The sequence below is a fragment of the Oryzias latipes genome, chromosome 8, assembly GCF_053564925.1.
Source record: "Oryzias latipes strain Hd-rR chromosome 8, Olatipes_Hd-rR_3.1".
Classification (NCBI taxonomy): Eukaryota; Metazoa; Chordata; class Actinopteri; order Beloniformes; family Adrianichthyidae; genus Oryzias; species Oryzias latipes.
Genome location: NC_136244.1, coordinates 16,534,326 through 16,551,821, shown reverse-complemented (window position 1 = coordinate 16,551,821; position 17,496 = coordinate 16,534,326). Strand labels below are relative to the sequence as shown.

At 43.4% G+C, this 17,496-nt stretch overlaps 1 protein-coding gene across 2 annotated transcripts; it reads left to right on the top strand.

Annotated features, from left to right (window-relative positions):
- Positions 1–15,554, top strand: pdgfab (platelet-derived growth factor alpha polypeptide b). Of its 2 annotated transcripts, XR_909157.4 has the most exons (7): positions 1–717; positions 1,682–1,778; positions 4,957–5,091; positions 6,118–6,308; positions 13,365–13,491; positions 13,909–14,034; positions 14,614–15,554. XR_909157.4 is itself a non-coding variant. In XM_011478188.4 (6 exons), exons 1-6 carry the CDS (start codon positions 658–660, stop codon positions 14,625–14,627), a joined length of 624 nt encoding a protein of 207 aa, XP_011476490.1. In that variant the 5' UTR covers positions 1–657; the 3' UTR covers positions 14,628–15,554. The 2 variants fall into 2 exon arrangements, 1 of the variants encoding a protein (XP_011476490.1); XM_011478188.4 differs by lacking the exon at positions 13,909–14,034.
- The last annotated feature ends 1,942 nt before the right edge of the window (positions 15,555–17,496 follow it).

Genomic DNA, 17,496 nt, shown 5'->3' with positions numbered 1-17,496 from the left:
GAATAGATGCACGATTACCAAAACGCGAGGGGAGGCGCAACGGGCACGGAGCTGCTGGCTCACTATATCCAGCGCTTCAGAGGCTCTCTGACACCATTCACTCCAGAGTCCCACGCAGCCAAGGACCTGCATAGACCTCTGCAAGACGCACTCTGGATAGCACAACTCGGAGGGCTTTTTCTCTTTTCCTGCGCGCCTCTTTTGGGATTATTTGATAAAGGACTTAATTCTTAGTTTCCAAATAGTAATAGGTGTTTTTCAAATGTTTTCCAAATAGAGGAGTGTTTTGTCTTGGCGTTGTGTTGAAGTTTGAGGCTTTGTTTTAAGGTGAAGGACAAGTGCAATGCGCGTCAGGCTCGTTTCTTGGAATTGCCTCAGTTGCGCTTGAGGATTTATGAGGAGCTGCAGCGCAGGACTCGCTCGAGAAGACGCAGCTCCGATGTGAACAGCAATTAACTGGCAGCCCCCTCAACCTCTCCCAGTTACTGTGAAGCAAGTGCAGCACCACGTCTGACTGAGTAACCCGGACCACCCCCCCCCTCCCCATTCCTCTCCCTGAGGGGATGGTTGTGGATCCTCTGGGGCCAGGAGCGACTTTGGGGCTCCTACACATCAGTAGCTTTTTCGCTTTTGGGGTTAACTTTGATTTGAAGGGAGATGAGAGCCGCACTTTGGTACTTCCTGCTGTGGACGACGTACCTGCTGGCCACCGCTGAGGTAAAGTCTACCGCCTGCGGGGTCGTGTAGTTTATCTGGCCCATGTCTTGGTGTGAGTTTTATTCCTGTTAGGGTGCAAAGGTCCCACGGAACACGCATACCTCATGTAGACAGCACTAAGTTGTTCAATAAAAAAAGCGCAAAAAGATGTTTTATTATTTAGAGATGATTCCCAACTAAATTAACCTTCAATTAATAATTTAGCAGAGATGAAGGGACAAACGAATTGGAAATTTGCTGTAATATAACGTTTCATTAACAGCAGACTAAACAAGCACCATATCAGTTCAAATCCCAGCGAGGACAAGTGCGCTTTGAAGAGCCAGCACTGCACGCGCACAGGCGCGCGTAGACGCAGTTATTTTTGTACTTTTGTTCCAAATCTGTGCACGGCCTGAGCCAACTGCAAACATTTTTTGGTTGGGCCATAAGCGCGTCCTGGGGAACCGCTCTGGGTGATTAAAAATAGCACCCCCCCCCCCCCCCACCACCACCCTTTTTTTTTTCTTTGAGGCTGCACGAATGGCTGCAACAAGTGCAAAGTGTGGCGACGCGCAGTACGCACGACCTGACGCCCCCAGGCTGAAACTAGGAAACTTCAAAGACTGTTTTGGATCACTCTTTTTTATATTACTTATATCCAACAAGTTATCGGGGGATTGAAAAGTTTTTAGTTTGTGCAAAACTGTTTTTTTCAGCACACATTTATTGTTTAAAGAAACTACACAATCTGGCATTTTCTTCTGCGCCACTTTCTCTCCTTGGACCAGAGGAATGTATGAAAACAGATCTGCTTTGCGCACAGTTGTCCAATCCCGATTCCCCCTGGCGCTTGTCTGAACCTTTATTTATTCAGTCAAACAATTACAAAAACGTTTCCCATTGAGCCAACACGTCTCTAACGCTCGTGTCTTGTTTGATTTCTTTCCTCCCACTCCTCTGTCCCCCCACCCCCAACATGAAGGAAGCGAAGTTCCCCCAGGAGCTGATAGATCGACTGTCCCACAGTGAAATCCACAGCATTAGCGACCTCCAGCGGCTACTGGAGATTGACTCCGTAGGTAAATTCTGCCTCTTGATCCTTTTTTTCCCTCCTGCAGTTTGGAAAAAAAGTTTCCACAGAATAAATATGTGAGTTTATTCAACCATATCTTTGAGCAAAATGGTAAAAACCACTCAAAACTTGTATGCACAGAGTTGAACCCTAACAGGTGCACATCGGTCAGACATTTTTTTTCCCTGGAAGTGGAGTAATTTCCTTGCCGGAAAGTTGTTCATGTTTTTTTAAGTGCAGGGATTCTGTCTGGAGGTTTTTTTTTCTTCACATGAGTTTATGTGTACATTGGCTTCTTCTGTATTTCAAATCCCAAAGGTTTGTTGATGGAAATAGGTAATTATTGCATTTACTTTAACAGGAAATTTACCCAGCTGCTCATTAATAATCCCCAAACTTCCATGTAACAAAGCGACACTAAGCATGATCTTTCATTTTGTGTAAACAAATGTTTGCTTCTCCCAGGGCAGCATTAATGAAGAGCTCTACATATTTTTTGAGTTATTTCAAAGCAGCCAGTGCTCCCCAACAACATTATCTCACTTTATGTTTGGTTCAGATCAGATTTGTGCCTTAAGCATGGGAAGAGCTTTTTGTAATAATTAAATTAACATGCCTGTCTACAAGCAGAGTAATGTTTTGCAGGGAAACAGTAGTAGCCCGATTATTATTATGAGGACATAAATCTGTCTGAGGGTCAGCTTGCCGGCCCACGGTCAACTCGTTTCAAGACTTTTGACGCCAGCCAGATGGGGATTTTCAAAGCTTTAGGTAGGAGGGAAGCTGACAGGGCAGAGTATTTCACATCAAATGTAGAAAAAAATTACCTTTGTGGTGTTTTCAAATCAAAAACTTTACCCTTGGTTGAACAGCCACTAACTAATTGGCAAGAAAAAACCTTTCAGGAATTTCTTTCTAAAAGGCAGCAAAAAAGTTGTGTCCTTTTCTGTGTTTGTTCCGTCAGTGATCTTTGTTTCTTGAAGGGTAACTGTAAAATTCAAGCCTGGAGGGCATACAGTTATTGTCTGTCATTTGCCGCCGTCTTTAGTGCAGACTTGCATGACTTTTTTTTCCGCGAGGACTGTGTCTTCGGCTCTGACTGACAGTTGGTGTGACCCCGTCAAAGTCTGCAGGTGGTTGTCTGGCCAGATGAGGTACTCCTCTTCTTTTGACTTAGTCCCTTCTGAGTTGGCCCCCTGGCTGCCTCCTCTTATCTCTTCCAGAGACGGACTTTGACAGAAGAGGGAACCTGACTCTTGACAGGGGGGGGGGGGGGGGAGGGCGGAGGAGGATGTCAAAGAAATATCGAGTTTTATTCCCACTCAAACTGGCAGCAAATTATTGTACAACCTGCTTTGTTTTTTAAAAAAGCAGGCACATTTTTGTCTCCTTGGGTTCAACTCATCTGCATTCGCATCCTACTTCACAGCACAATAAAACTCTTTAGGAAGGCTGAGAATCAAGCCGATTTTCTGTGAGAAGTTAAGAAAAAGATGAGGAGGAGGGAAGGGAGGGTCGAGGCCCTCAGCTAATGGAGGGAGCAATTTGCCAGTCATGAAAGCCTGATTCATGGCAAGAGACTGTCTCCTGTCCTCTTTTTCTTGTCTCAATGCTCCAGGCGTGTTATTACCTCTTAGTCACCTGGAACCAGGAGGACAGCAATCCCCTCACTCCACTCCTCTGCTGTTTCTTATTTAACTAGCTATTTCTTCCCCATGAATCAGAGCTTTCTATATTTAATGTTGTTCTCTTAAAAGGGTAAAAGGCAAAAAAACGACAGAAGCATCCTTAAAGGACTTCTTTATACTCTGCTTCAAATTCTCCTATCAGGTGTTGCTACACCCTCTGCCGCCTCTGAAGCGATGGATGCATTAAGCCAAGGAGAAATAAAATAAATCTCAGCAGGAGTGGCTATGCTCGTGAGCTAAATGTTTGCTAAAGAAATATACCTGACACAGCTGTGGACAGCAGTGTGGAAGCATGTTTGACTGTGTACTATATGTCACGTCAGTGTACAGTATGTCCATGTGTTTTTTAAGTGCACCGGCCTGACAGACTGATCGCTCAGCCTCTTGCCCAACTTCCAGCTTCAGCTGCAGGCAACACTTCCCTTCCGTGAACCTTTGGTTCTGGGTCAGTAGCTGCCTGACTGACTGCACATCAAGTTGAGAGGAAAATCCCTCCACTCTTACTGGAGGGACTCCATTAAGCTCGTCAGAACTGGGGAATGAAGGCAACAAAAGTCAAATAAATAGGCGATCCTTGTGGTGGACTGTGTATAAATAGAGAAAATCCCTCTAGATGATTCTGGTTGGAGTACAAAGCAGCTGGATGAGTGGACAGTGTTCATGCTTTGGTTTGCTTGTGTACTCTAGGTTTTAGCTTGTTTTGGAGGATAATAGGAGGAATTCTGTTTGATAATGAATGTTTATGTAAAGTGAACAGTTGTTGGTTGTGTTAGCCAGGAGGGATGGACATTCTTTACTTCCAGACAGGTAGACCCACCCACTTTGCAAACAGTCTCAGACACTCTGAGGGACAAATGCTGACAGGTTTTATCATTTTATAGCTGCTCCAGCACTTTTCTGTAATCCACGTTTTATTCTGGGTGGGGACCAAAACAAGCATGCTTTATCAGATGACCAGAACTGTGGAAAAAGCTGAACTGGCTATATTGGTCTGGAGTTTGAGAGATTTAAGATGTTAGCCTTGCAGCATTGCAAAACATGTACTTTCCCAAGCCACCAAAAGACTGAAAAGCAAACATTTTCAGCAGATGAGTGACACGAAACCGCTAATTAGCTGCAGGAATAATGGCAACTGAGCACCACCTGTGATGACCACTTTTGTCCTCAGTGTTTTTGAGAGCACAGTGTTTTTTAAAAAGTCCATGCTGACTCAACATGAGTTAGCAACTTGATTCCAGCTAAGACGGTCCAGCCAAATCAGTGAGTGTGGCTAGGAAACATCTAGCAATTACACAAAGAGCTGTGTGAGGCTGCCTCCTCCCTTTACCCTGTGAACCGTGGAGTGTTTTACTCAGTTTGTTAGCAGCTGCACAGTTCATAGCAAAAAAAGAGTTTCATCTTAAAAATCAGAGTGATAATCATTTTGTGATGAGTGGAAACACAGTCAAGTGTCTATTGGATGATCAGAATGCGCCTTTCTTTTTCTCTTTCGACGAGGTACGGGAAACGATGTTATTGAGGAGCACAAGTACCACAAACACCACAACCACCATAAGAACTTATCTCGTCATCACGGTTACTTCAACGACCTGAAGAGCTCGCAGCTCCACAGCCGACGCAAGAGGAGCATTGGTAAGATTTCCACCGCTCAGAGGTTGCATCACGATTTGACAGCATCCCGAGCTGGCGTGCGCAGCATGCAAATGCCCCGAAAGTAGCATATCTGACAAAACACTTCTAACCTAACAGTTCCCAGAGGATGAAACAGATCGTTTTACACTAATGTCATCCAAAACTAACAGTTAGTGGGTTTTTTTATGCCACTTTTTAGAGGATAAGAGGAACCCTAATGAAGACATCTACCTAGTATTTATGGCAATCAAGGGAGCATGAGAGAGCAGGCTCTATGAGGTTGACGGGGACGTCTGACAAGAAGCCTTTTAATTGACCTGAGGCTTGCAGATCTAAGGCACGCATCAGGAGAGAAATATATCCTTGAGCGTGGAAATTCCAGGCATTCAGGGTTCAAGTTGCAGCTCGCCTGGGCTCTCAGTCAGATTTCTTCATAAAACGCCACGCGGTACGATATCTGATCGAGGCGTGGAGTATCATAGCATGTGCAATGTGTGTGTTAAGACTGTCTGCGCGCCCTCCATGTCTGTCTTAGCAGCTCAAGGGGAAGTGGCCGGTGGTATTTCCCATATCTGTGCCACATCATAAGATTATGATATAGTGTAGCACTTTGGCAGCAGCCTGTGAAAGCTCTTACATTCTATGCACGATGGGCATAACATCTTCACAACATAATCTAGCAGACTGATTGTTGTCTTTCAGTCTGTTAGTTTGAAGTGCCTTCCAGATTATTGGATCTCCTGGCTGCAGAAGGTCTTAATGCCATTGACTCCAAACAATGGAGCACTCCTTGAGTTCTCCATAGCTGAAATGAGATAAGCCTTTTGGATAAAATAGATTTTTAACAGTTTTTTAGAAAAGTTGGATGTCATTCACAGATCTCACATCAAGTAAGCGCTCAAACAATGAGAAAGGAATGTTAGCAGTTGTGGGTGAAAGGAGCTGATTACAAGCCTACATCAACAATGTATCATCAAATTTCGACATGCAGGCCAAACGTGTTTACGGGTCTTGTCCCTCTTACAGTCGAAGAAGCAGTCCCGGCGGTGTGTAAGACACGGACTGTGATCTATGAGATCCCCAGGAGCCAGGTGGATCCGACCTCTGCCAACTTCCTGATATGGCCCCCCTGTGTGGAGGTGAAACGCTGCACGGGCTGCTGCAACACCAGCAACATGCGCTGCCACCCATCCCGCAAGCACCACCGTACTGTGAAGGTGAGGCAAGGGTGGGCTGTCTTTGTTCTGACCATTGACTATTTAAGAGGACTGGACTGAGTGACCCCTTGCATTCCAAATAGGAAGTACCTACTGGTTCCAAGAAGCCAAAATCGCATAGACTTCAATTGAGAAATGAACAGCGATTACTCAAGTCATTCTATTTGTCAGAATAACCGTTCTTGCTAAGCTACACTGCTTACTGCTGGCATCATCTGCCACCAACAAGTCGATGTTTGTATCATGAAAAAATGGTTACTAAATTGCTTTTATTTCATTGAAGCTGGAAGAAAGCCATTTTCTGTGGGTGACGTCACACTCGCTCGGTCCAGTTCTGTTATACAGTCAATGATTCTGACTAAATGTGCAACACAAGACTGTCACATCCACCCCAAACACCACCTTTCTCAGTACTTTCCACCAGGTAAGTGAAACACATGCCTGCTTTCTGCTCTCTGCCCGGCACCTCCCCCAAATCAACTTTCCAAGATTTGAAAACCAAATGTGCCTCCGTCCATCCGATTTCTATCTCATTCTTCTTTGCAGATCTCCACCCTCCTCCTTATTCACTCTGTTGCATGTTTGATGGAAGTCCAAGGTGACTGCGAGAATGGAGGCAGGAGGGACGGGGTGAGGGGGTGGGCTCTGAAAGATGTCTTTTGGCACTTGTAGTCAGGGCTTCTCTTGAGGGACCAACCCCAAAAAGGGATGCTCCTGCCAAGGGTAAGACATGTAGGAACAGAGCGGGACAGAGAGGAGGAAAAACGTCTCCTGTGTCTGGAGAATGTGTCACTGGCTGTTGCATGGATTCTGCTCAGCGCTTGGCTTGTTTGGCCTGCCGTTTGTTTGGGGAGCTCTGGCGTGCCCAGAGAAGACAAAGTGGCAAAGAAAGAGCGCAGAACAGAAGAAGGGTTCTCTGTTCGTAGAGTCTCTTTGGCACCTTTTCCCTGAAAACATGTTGCTCTGTTAGGGATCAGAGCCGACATGGTGACTGCAGTTTAAGATGTATTTCTAGTATATTTATTCTGCAGACTGTCAGCTGGTAGAAGCCTTTGTTTGGAGGTATTGGAGTTATGAGGCCTGCTCTATAAGAGTATGAGACAACCCGAGGATAAACAGGATATCCAGGAACAGTTTGACTGTGTTTGTCTTCCTAAGTGAGTCTATATCTGTACTTAATTATCTCTGCAGTCTTTGTGATGTTGCCCAGCCACGGGCACTGGGCTTTCTGCCTTATCGTGTGCCAGATTTGAAAGATTCTGTCTCGATAGACTGGCAGAGTGATCAAACATGTGCCAGTCTTTGGTAAATTGATGCCCCCACCTTTCGGCCAAACTGGATTTTCTTCGATGTCTTCAACATTTTGTAGAGGGCAAACAAACAGCACACAGGGGGTATGATCAGTAATGCTGACTCATCCTGCAGTAAGACAGTCAATCCTTGATACACAACAGTGTCAGTCTGTCTGCATGCAAGCTCATCTAGCTACAAGTTTGCCAGACTTTTGGTGTCCGCCATCATCAATAGGAGCTTTGTGTCTGATCGGCAGTGAAGAGGGATGGAGGGAGTCTGCCGGCATGCAAGATGCTATACAGATTGATTCCTGGAATACTCCAGTCAGTGCTACTTTGTTCATGCCCCCCACATGAAGCTGAGGACAAAACCAGCACACAGACTTGATGGGTTGGGGTTTTCTGTGTAGTTTTAGCCGCTGGCTAAAGTGGCCTCAAAGAATTTGGATCCCGGAAAAGGTCATCAGCCCGGTCAGTGCATATTTACCACACTGGGTGTAAGAAACATTGTCTCATGCCAGCTTTAGCCTTCTGTCTGACCTCTTTGTTAGAACAAGGGGTCGCACCATCCTGCAGTTATTAGAAAGGCAAAAACTCTTTGTGCCTATCGTGACTTGTTTTGCTTTTGCAAGCCACGGATGGGGGAGAAAACACATTTGTTTTCTTTGCATCTTTACAAAGATGTGTGTATGTTTTCCATTCTCATCTGCAGTTTTTTTGGATCCATGGATCCAAAAAAACAGACCGGGTCTGTGCATGCCCTGTTTTGCACAAGCCTGTCCTGTTCAGTAGTGGGGTAATAAAAAAGGAAACCTTAAATAGAAGCAGCCTGGGGAGGGAAAGGGGCAGCTCTTAAAGTCCCATTCTTTATTTTTTTCTTTGTCTTCCTTTTGCCTCTCGTTCTTCTCAGACTTTTTCTCTTGGAATCCCCTTTGATTTATTGCTATAGTTTGCCCATAAAAGTGAGTTTGTGCATGTGTTTGTTGCATAGCTGGTTCCGTGTTTGCATGCCTTACTTTAAAACAGAGCAAAGTGAAGCATTGATGTGCAATGTCCTGTCATGTCAGGCTGCCTCCGTGTTTAGATAAAAAGAAGACAAAAAAATATATATATTTTTTTACTTTTTCAGAAATAATTTTCTTTTGTTTCAATGTTTCTTAGAGATCATGAAATTCCTTCATCTTGTCACCTATTCTCCACAGCTGTGTCCACTAGTTTTAGTTGTTCTCCCAGGGATTTTCACTGTGGAGGCTATAAAGAGAAATTTCCAATACATTTTGGCTTTTGCCTACTTGTTCTGCCTCGTCTTTGTGCGTTCTTGTTTAGCATCTGAGCAAGTTTGGATAACTGCATGTTCTTCTCAAGGGCTAGGGAGAGCAGCGAGGAATGATGCTGGCAAAGTGTGAACCTGTCACTCATCCTCTTTGGACTTGCATCGGACTGAATTCTATTACACCCCGTCGTTTTTCATTTATTGCATGTGACTTAGCACACATGCAGGCTTGCAAGCACTATAGATTGGTTCAAAAACTTTCTTTCATTCTCTAAATTCTTGCTTTAGGCCTAATTTACTGTAGCTGTTAAATTATTTTCATAATGGGACTGAGGGCTTGGAGACCACATGTGTTAAAATAGCAGAGGAACATGAGAATCAACTACCAACATGGTTTCAATGCAGTAATTTGACACATTACTGTTGCTGTTTAGCCATGTCTGTAATTTCCTTTTTGTTTAATAGCTCCCACTCAATCGTCGATGAAGTGAGTACTTTGCAGAGGTCACTGTGGGTCATCAGCACACATGTATGTCATCCCAAGCTGAGCGTTGGGAGAGAGTAAGCGCTTCACACTGGGAGACCCTATGAGGCCATTTGTGTGAAGCTGCAGTCAAGGGGAGACGGGCGGCGGAGTAATGAAGTGTTGATGGCTGCTGGATCAAAGCGGAGGCTGACCGAGGCCAGGCGGAAACAGGCGAGCCACTGAGTGTCGGGGTCCCCACATCTCTCAGCACCGCTCCCAATCCCATCCCCTGTGCACAAACATACACATCGACAGTTACCTCTACAGACCCCGTTCTGGGCTAAGCGCTAGCGTGGTTGTGCAGGATTTGGACTTACGGGGTGTTTCATAAATAAAAAGCTGCGATACAGTGAGAATGATTTATGATCATTGGAAGGACTGGGTGCGGCAGGGTGGGGGCTTCAGAGAGGAATGAGGGGCCTCCCCCGTTTGAAGTCTTTTACAGCTGTGAATTATTTTCCCTTTGATTCACTCAACTTGAGATGAGGAAGGGTGAGGGAGTTTGTGTGTATAGCTGTGTGTGCATGTGGGGCAGGTCACAGACCCTGGGAGTGTCTCGACAAAGTCAGGAGCCTGAGAGCTTGGCTACCGCTGCACAAGCTGGAATGCATCATCTCCAGCGAAAAAAGCAGCTTTTTAAAATCATATTTCACCTTTTCACTCAACCCCTTCTTCTCCCAGTGACGTCATCCTCCTTTTCTGTGGACCCCCTTGGTAGTAGGGTCTGATTGTCTGTTATAGCTGTTCAGTCTCTTTTTACTTGCTTTTTCTTTTATCAAAAATTGTCAAATTTTACCAGAATTTTTTTCTACATGTTAGTGTTTAGATGTTAAGTTTGTCTTTAAATCTTTTATTATTCAGAGAAAATATTAAATGGAAGAAATGCATTTTAAAGATGCGACATGAGTTTTGGGGCGTTTATTTATTTATTTTTGAAGATAAATACAGTTTCCTTCTTCTAAAACTCCCTAAGTTAACCTCAGTGAGTGGGGCAGCATGCTGTCCCAGGATCTTCAGTCTTTTCTGGTTCTCTTATATTTTTCCTCTAATTTCCAGGGACAGGTGTACAAACAAACCTCTTCTTTTTTCTGGGCTGCAAACACTGACCGCCTCTGTAGACTAATGCCCCCATTGACCAGAGGATTGTAACCCTACCATGCCTGTTTCCATTCTGCAAACACATACATAGACTTTATTTATTTTTGCTTGCCTCTGTCACTGTTCCAGTTTGCCATGGCCTGCAGTGCACATCCACATCCCTGCTGTGTTGTTCTTGGAGGGCTGGAGAAAAGCTTTCCCCTCTGATGGGCTCTCATCTGTTTTCTCTGCTTAGGGTATTCCCAATTAGTCTGAGTGGGACAATGAGCTTCACTGGGAGGGTTGTGGTGACACAGGAGTAACCGAGGGGGTGTAATTCCCAGAGCCTTACGTCTCACCCTTAAAACCTCTGGATCTCAGCCACTCAGGGAACTTTTTTCACATGGCCCAGTCCTTCCAGGGAGTCTACAGTCATTTGATTTATGCAAGAGAGTGCAGGGCCTCTGTCCACTGTTTCTGATCTATGTTTGATGTGGGAATTAAGTGACACTGAGCTGGAGTGGAAGTGGCAAACTGAGACATAGAAAAGCAACTAATTTATTTTCTTCTAGCATAGACTTTTTTTAAAGAAAAAAAGCCATTAGAGGGAAATAAGATTATATAAACAAACCTGTGTGCATGATTGTAAACTTTGTAGGGAAGGGTTTTGAGCCCTGGTGCTTGAGGGGTAAGCAGGCATGCTTTTAAATCGTGGGAGAGTGTTGCTCCAACCTTCTGTAAATAGCTGTTTGGTTGCTTCTGCATTGGTCATCAGGAGCATCAGATGGGGCTTTCTGCTTCCTATTGGTCTAAAGCCCCCTCAGCACAGACGTCCCTGTAACCAGTGGCAGCAGAGCCACTCACTTAGGCAGCTGCTTCTTTCATCTCTTCTTCTTCCCCCATTTTTCAGCGAGATAATGCGATTAAACACGAATCAGCATTTTTCTAGAAATTGTTTGTCCTTGTGTTCATCAGATAATGCACTATTGATAACATATCCATGCTTCCTGTTGTTCTATTACATTCTACAGGTATTGGGTCAAAAACTAGACAGTAATATATTACACATGAACGTCATCTCATTTGAGCCGTAATTAGTCTGTCTTTTCCCTCTTTAAATACCCCCTCCTCCAAAAAAACCCATCTATTTGTTCACACACACACATGCACACCCACACACGCACGCACGCACACACACACACACAAACAGACACATACACCCTTGCGTTCTCTAATGAGAGCGCTGGTTCACCTTCCTACTCGCCGCTCTTCTCACTCTGGCCTTTCACCCGCTCTCCTTCTCTTTCAGGGCTCGGTAACAGCAAACACACCACCAATAAGCCAGACACCCTTTGTCATCTGTTTGCTCACCACATACCTCTCCTGCTTACTTATCCTCTTTTCACTCCCTTTTTTTTCTTCTTTCTTTTCCTTCCATGGTTAGAAACTGTTGCAAAGGAGTGGCTTCTCAAGCTGGTGTTTCCCTACTTCTTCCTCATTTCCAGCTACACCAGATCAGCCTCCAGCTACTGTTAAAGCCCTAATCTCTCTGCTTCTCATTTGTATTTGCCCACTGCAGAACAGTGCTTTCATAACACCAATAATTACTGAAGTTTGTTGGCTAATATAATTTCTCGTGCAGCAGATTTATTGAGAGAGGAATAATGCTTCCTGTTGCTTGGGGCTCATCAGTCTTGGGCTGGGATGTTACCTGCTCTCCTCCGAGAACCGAAAGCATGCAGCCACCCTTTTTTAACTTCTATTTAGCTTTTATCTAAGCTCATCCTCAAATGTTGACATATGCATAACCTCCAGTTAGGACTGAGAGTTTCCAGCTTCCACGTGGGAAGGAAAGGTCCTGACAGGGTGTTACCTGGAGTCCCAGGAATTCTTGTCTAGCTCTTAGTCTTTATTAGGTTGTAAATGTTGCTGTCTGAGCTTTTCCTGTCCTAAACAGACCAGAGGATCTGTACTTCTTTTTTGCATGCTATGCAATACAAAAGGTATCCATGTAAGAACATGGCTTTAAACTAACATGTTAGGACAAGACAAATGAGTTTAGGTGGGTGTCTGTTTGGATGTGGATGCTTCAGTCATGGTGCTGGGGGATCTCCCAGTTTCCTATGTGCTGCCAGATTTAATATTCCCACAGTAGAACCCCACCCCCACCCCCCAACCATGCCCTCCATCCTTTCTTTACTGATGTTTTAAAAATGAAAATTGTGTTTTTAACATGTTCTTGTTGCATTTTTCATGGTGGAGGACATATATAAAACAATTTAACTAAAAATTGCTATTTTAATTTTTAATTAAAATTGTTGTGAATCAGTAGCAGATGAAAAATAATGTAAATGGAATTAGCCTCTGTGACGTAGAACCTATAATAGCAAGCCACAAGCTCCCTGCTCTGCTCCATTCTGATGCATCCACTTGCAGACAAATACATCCATGTTTGTCTATGTTTTCATTGTCTGAGCTGGTATCTGGCTCAAAACTGTATAGCTGGATAGCTCCAATAGTGTTCGCCATTTTTGTTGAGAGAGTGGAAACAAAGGGATGAGGGGAAATGAGGGCAGGCTTACATTAACAGTGCCATCAACAACTCAAAAAGGTGAAATTTCTAATGAACAACTGCTGCTCTGCAAAAACTATGTCCTCAATAACGACACACGTTTTTTGTATTTAGCCTAAAACAGCATAATCATCATTAAAAGACCACTGGGAACACTTTTGCAATAGATCAAGACATGATCAGAGTTCCTTAAACTCCTATGGAGCAGGAATAAAAGTCTATAGTTTTGACATTGGTGACAAAGAACTGATGGCTTCAAAGAGAACTGAACATATTAAAGATTGTTATTAATCCTTTTAAATATTTCTCTCTTTAGGTAGCCAAGGTGGAATACATCAGGAGGAAACCTAAGCTGAAAGAAGTCTTTGTGCGGTTAGAAGACCACCTGGAGTGTGTGTGCACGTCGCAGCATCATGTATTAGAGCACTCAGATGCAGACACAGGTAAATGTGACGCTTATTGCAGAGTTTCTGCAGAGTTTTGTAGCTGAAACCTGCTCCCTTTTCTTATGTGCGCCTCTCCCTGGCTTTGCGTTGACTGACTTGATAATCACTGAGCAGACACGTCCACCTGCAGCAAAGCTCAAAAGCTTCCTGCTTGTGCTTCATATGGGACAGTTTGTGCAAATGTGTGTTCAAAGGCTGCTTGGCATGACTGCAAGTAACTGCCATTTCCTGAAGCTTTTCTTTCCTTGGGAGTAGATAAGTGCTGTAATGTGTTCGCTGACAAGGCATGCAAAGAATTCATAGTTATATCTTTGCACTTTTCAATCTCAAGGCTGTTGTGCTTTTTTGTCTCAAAAACCCTGCTTTTTGCTTTTAATCCTCCTGCCTATCCCCCCTTCTCAACTGTATTTTCAGGCCATCGTAGGGCTAAAGGTAAAAAAAGGAAACCTAAAATGCTAAGACCCAGCAAGGACTTATTGGTGACATAATAAAGTTGATCTCATTACCCAAAAATCTACTGGAAGGCCGAGAAAGGAACAGGTAGGACTCGTGTGCTGACGTCTCACGTTTTGGTGTTTCACCAGCTCAATCAGGGCACAACGAGGGCCTGCCAATCACTGTCACCAGTCACATCACACAACCAATCAGTGTGAGGAGGGCTGATGAGCATTGTCCCCAAAGCTGCATGTTGAACTTGTGGTCTGCTGAGCACACTCACTTCCCATATTTGCTCTTTGTGTCATGCTTCAGTGTGTTTGGGGGCTTTTTTTTGCACCTCTTTCTGTTGCATTGTGCTGTAAAACCACAGTTTGTGCAGTTTCTTGAAAAGACACATCTTTTTCTTATGTGTTTGTTGTTTTTGATGTTCCCACCTTGTCATCACTGTCTCAAATAGAGGACATTTTTGGTGTTTCTGTTCTTGCACGCTCCCAAAACAGAGAAAAACAAAGGTCTCAGTGTTAAACCATAAAAGAAAAAAAATTGATGACCCCCCTCATTTGTCAATCAGGCAATCTTGTTAATAAAATGCATGAAGTAATTAAGGAAATATCTTCTGATCCAAAAAGCGTTTTTTAGTTGCCTTGTCACTCATTTTCATCTTCCCTCTCCTTTTCTCAGTGGATGTGAGGTGAGACCGGTCAGAGCAAGGCACTTCTCCTTGGAAGGGACATTAAAAAAAAGAGGATGCCACCAACAGGACACCTGCTCTGTCCTCTTCCCCATCGCCATGCGATCTTTGCTAAAGACTTTTCAATAAAGTGGCTGAAAAAGAGACAACAGGCTAAACCCAGAAAGATGCCAAAGGTGCTTAAAACAGGAAGAACTCTGCCCCATACCCCGCCAGCTGAACTGTTCCACCGACAGAGAAGAAGGTGCAGCTCGAACAGGACAGAATGATCCCGATGGGAGACGATGAAAGGGATTTGGACTCAACTTTTTCAGCAGACTTTGGACAAAAACAGATATTGGATCAGGCTTTGATGGGAATCCAGCTCACCAACTCATCATGAGGGCCCTCCGTAGTTTAAATGTGTCTCCCACACCCAAGAAGAAGTAAAATAAGAGACAGGTTTTGGAACAATAATGCAAAAAGAATGAGTGACAGACAGCAGATGGGTGTTGGAGATTTGCTCTGAATAGAAGCAAATCCTTTTTTTTTTTTTCCAAGAACCTCTGTGACTTTGCTCACCTGCTATGTACAGTTTAAATTTAAAAACCGAGGACGCGTCGCTACTTACAAACTATTTATACGTGTGGACAATTTTTTCTGTCTCTTTCAATAGTTAAGAAAAGGCAGAAAAAGTTTTTTTTATGATCTCACAGAAATGCAAGTTGTCTGTGTGGTATGGTTCTTTGTATTCTTCAGTATCACAATCTCAGTGTCAATGTTTTTTTAGTTTTTCTCTTTCAAAACCATGTTTCGTATTATATTGCAGTATATCTGATTGAACTTTTGCATATGGTTTGAATATGTGTGTGCAAGGAGGGGATGTGAAAGTCAGTACAGGAAGATGCTTTATTTTTTTTAATGAAATATATTATGCATACTTATATCCATATATGTTATTTGTCTTTGTTGTGGTTGAATGACAAAATTTCATCAATGAAGAAAAAGAAAAGTCGGAAAAATGGACAAAGAAGTCATGGCTGCCAGTGTTTGTTAGCTTGTTTACATCAGCTGTGAAAAAAGAAAGAAGGATAAAGGGATAAAGCAGCTCAGACAGGAATCTTAACAGCCAGTGGCTGAGTAATTTGGCATATGCTGCAGTGGTTTAAGTGTCTTTATGGCACAATTCATTTTTCATATTAGGCAACCAAATCATAAAAGCATTTATGTTTTATTTGCGGTGACATTAATTTGTCATAAAAGTATAGAAATCTGGAGCCAATCTTTAGAAATTCTAAAGCTTGTTTCTAAATGTTTTGGGTTTAACCTGTATTTTACCTTTTCTGCTCATCTCCATACAAACTGGAAATGCTAACAAGGTTTAAAGTAATAGTCTTAAGAAGCAAAACTTAACAGATTTATTCCAAACAAGCATAAATATTCTACATTTATTCTATTTGCAGTGTGAATCTGTTTCGGACAAACAAAATCCCCACAAAAACAGACACAGCCTCTCTGCTCATAAAGGCAGGTCGTTTTATGCATCGTTGGTGCTGATAAGGAAGCTGGCCGCCGCTTTGCTTCATAGCTTCATAGCCTTCATAAGCCCATATGTTGTTCTGGCAAAGAGCAAAGTCCATCTTAAAGAGTGAATGAGTGAGCAAAGTAAATGGACGAGTTCATGAATGGGCTCATTGTTTAGTTAGGCTTAACTTCCCAGTTGACAGGAGAACAAATCACTCCACCCCGTGGAGGGATGTCTATGCAGCCGCGTACAATCAGCACAGATGATGATGTGCGCTGAGGTGGTCTGAAAACATTACAGTGCTGACCTGACCCTGCACTCCAGCGGAACAAACAAGTACTTTCCTGCTAGTTCTTTTAGCAGTGATAAATGTGCAATCTGGGCCAAAACAACAGTTTTCTCCCACCCTGTTTTGCAATGAGAAGTCGTCTGGGGTTAGTCGGACTTACAGAGCAATGAATGAGTCACAGTGAACCGAAAGACAAGCGAGAAATGCCTGACTGAGTCACAGTTGTATCAATGTCTGATCATCTGTGGACACAACAACACACAGCTGACCATGAGCAAACTAACCACTTCTGCTTTATCTGAAGCAGTGATGTTTCACTACTGTAGTGCTCTCAGGAAACAAGGGACCACACATGGAGCCAAATACTTCCCTTTGATTGAAGAAACAGAAACAATTCTAATTCACAATAAAAAAAACTCCACTCTAAAATTCTTTATCTTGAGTAAATCTTGAGTTCTATATAAAAATGATTGAGAAGTTTAACATTTAAATAAAGTTATTAGTCATTCAACATAAAAACTTAACACATTATGCACACAAAAAACTGTCAACTTATAAGCAAGTTAAGGGTAATTTAAAGTGTTTGAAATAAGTGACAGATGTACTCATTTTGTAGACGAGAACATGTGGAGCTGCCATGTCTTGATGCAGGCAAAACGGAAGCTGGATGTGAGGGTGGTGTACACAGGAAATGTGAGCTTTCTCAGGCTTGTGGGCCAAGCAGGAGCTGGGCTTTATTCCAGGATCTACCAGCAGCAGACGGCGCGTTCTGGGGGCTTTATTGCTTTTGCCCGAGCTCACTCTAATCCCAGGGCTGAGGGACATGAAAGTCCTTCTCCTTTGCACTTCCCAGCCGTACACCCAGCTTATTACCTCAATAGGGAGTCAGATAAAGAAAGGCAAAACATAAAAGAAAGAAAGGATCAGAGAAACAGCGACTGGGCCAGCCAGTGGAACAGAGGATAAAGTCAATAAAGTAAAGATAAAAGGAAGAGCAGTGGCTTGATTGATTTTATTGTTTTTATCTGACCTGCACAGCTTTATTCACAGAGATGTGGGGAGGGTTGAACTGGAGGTTTA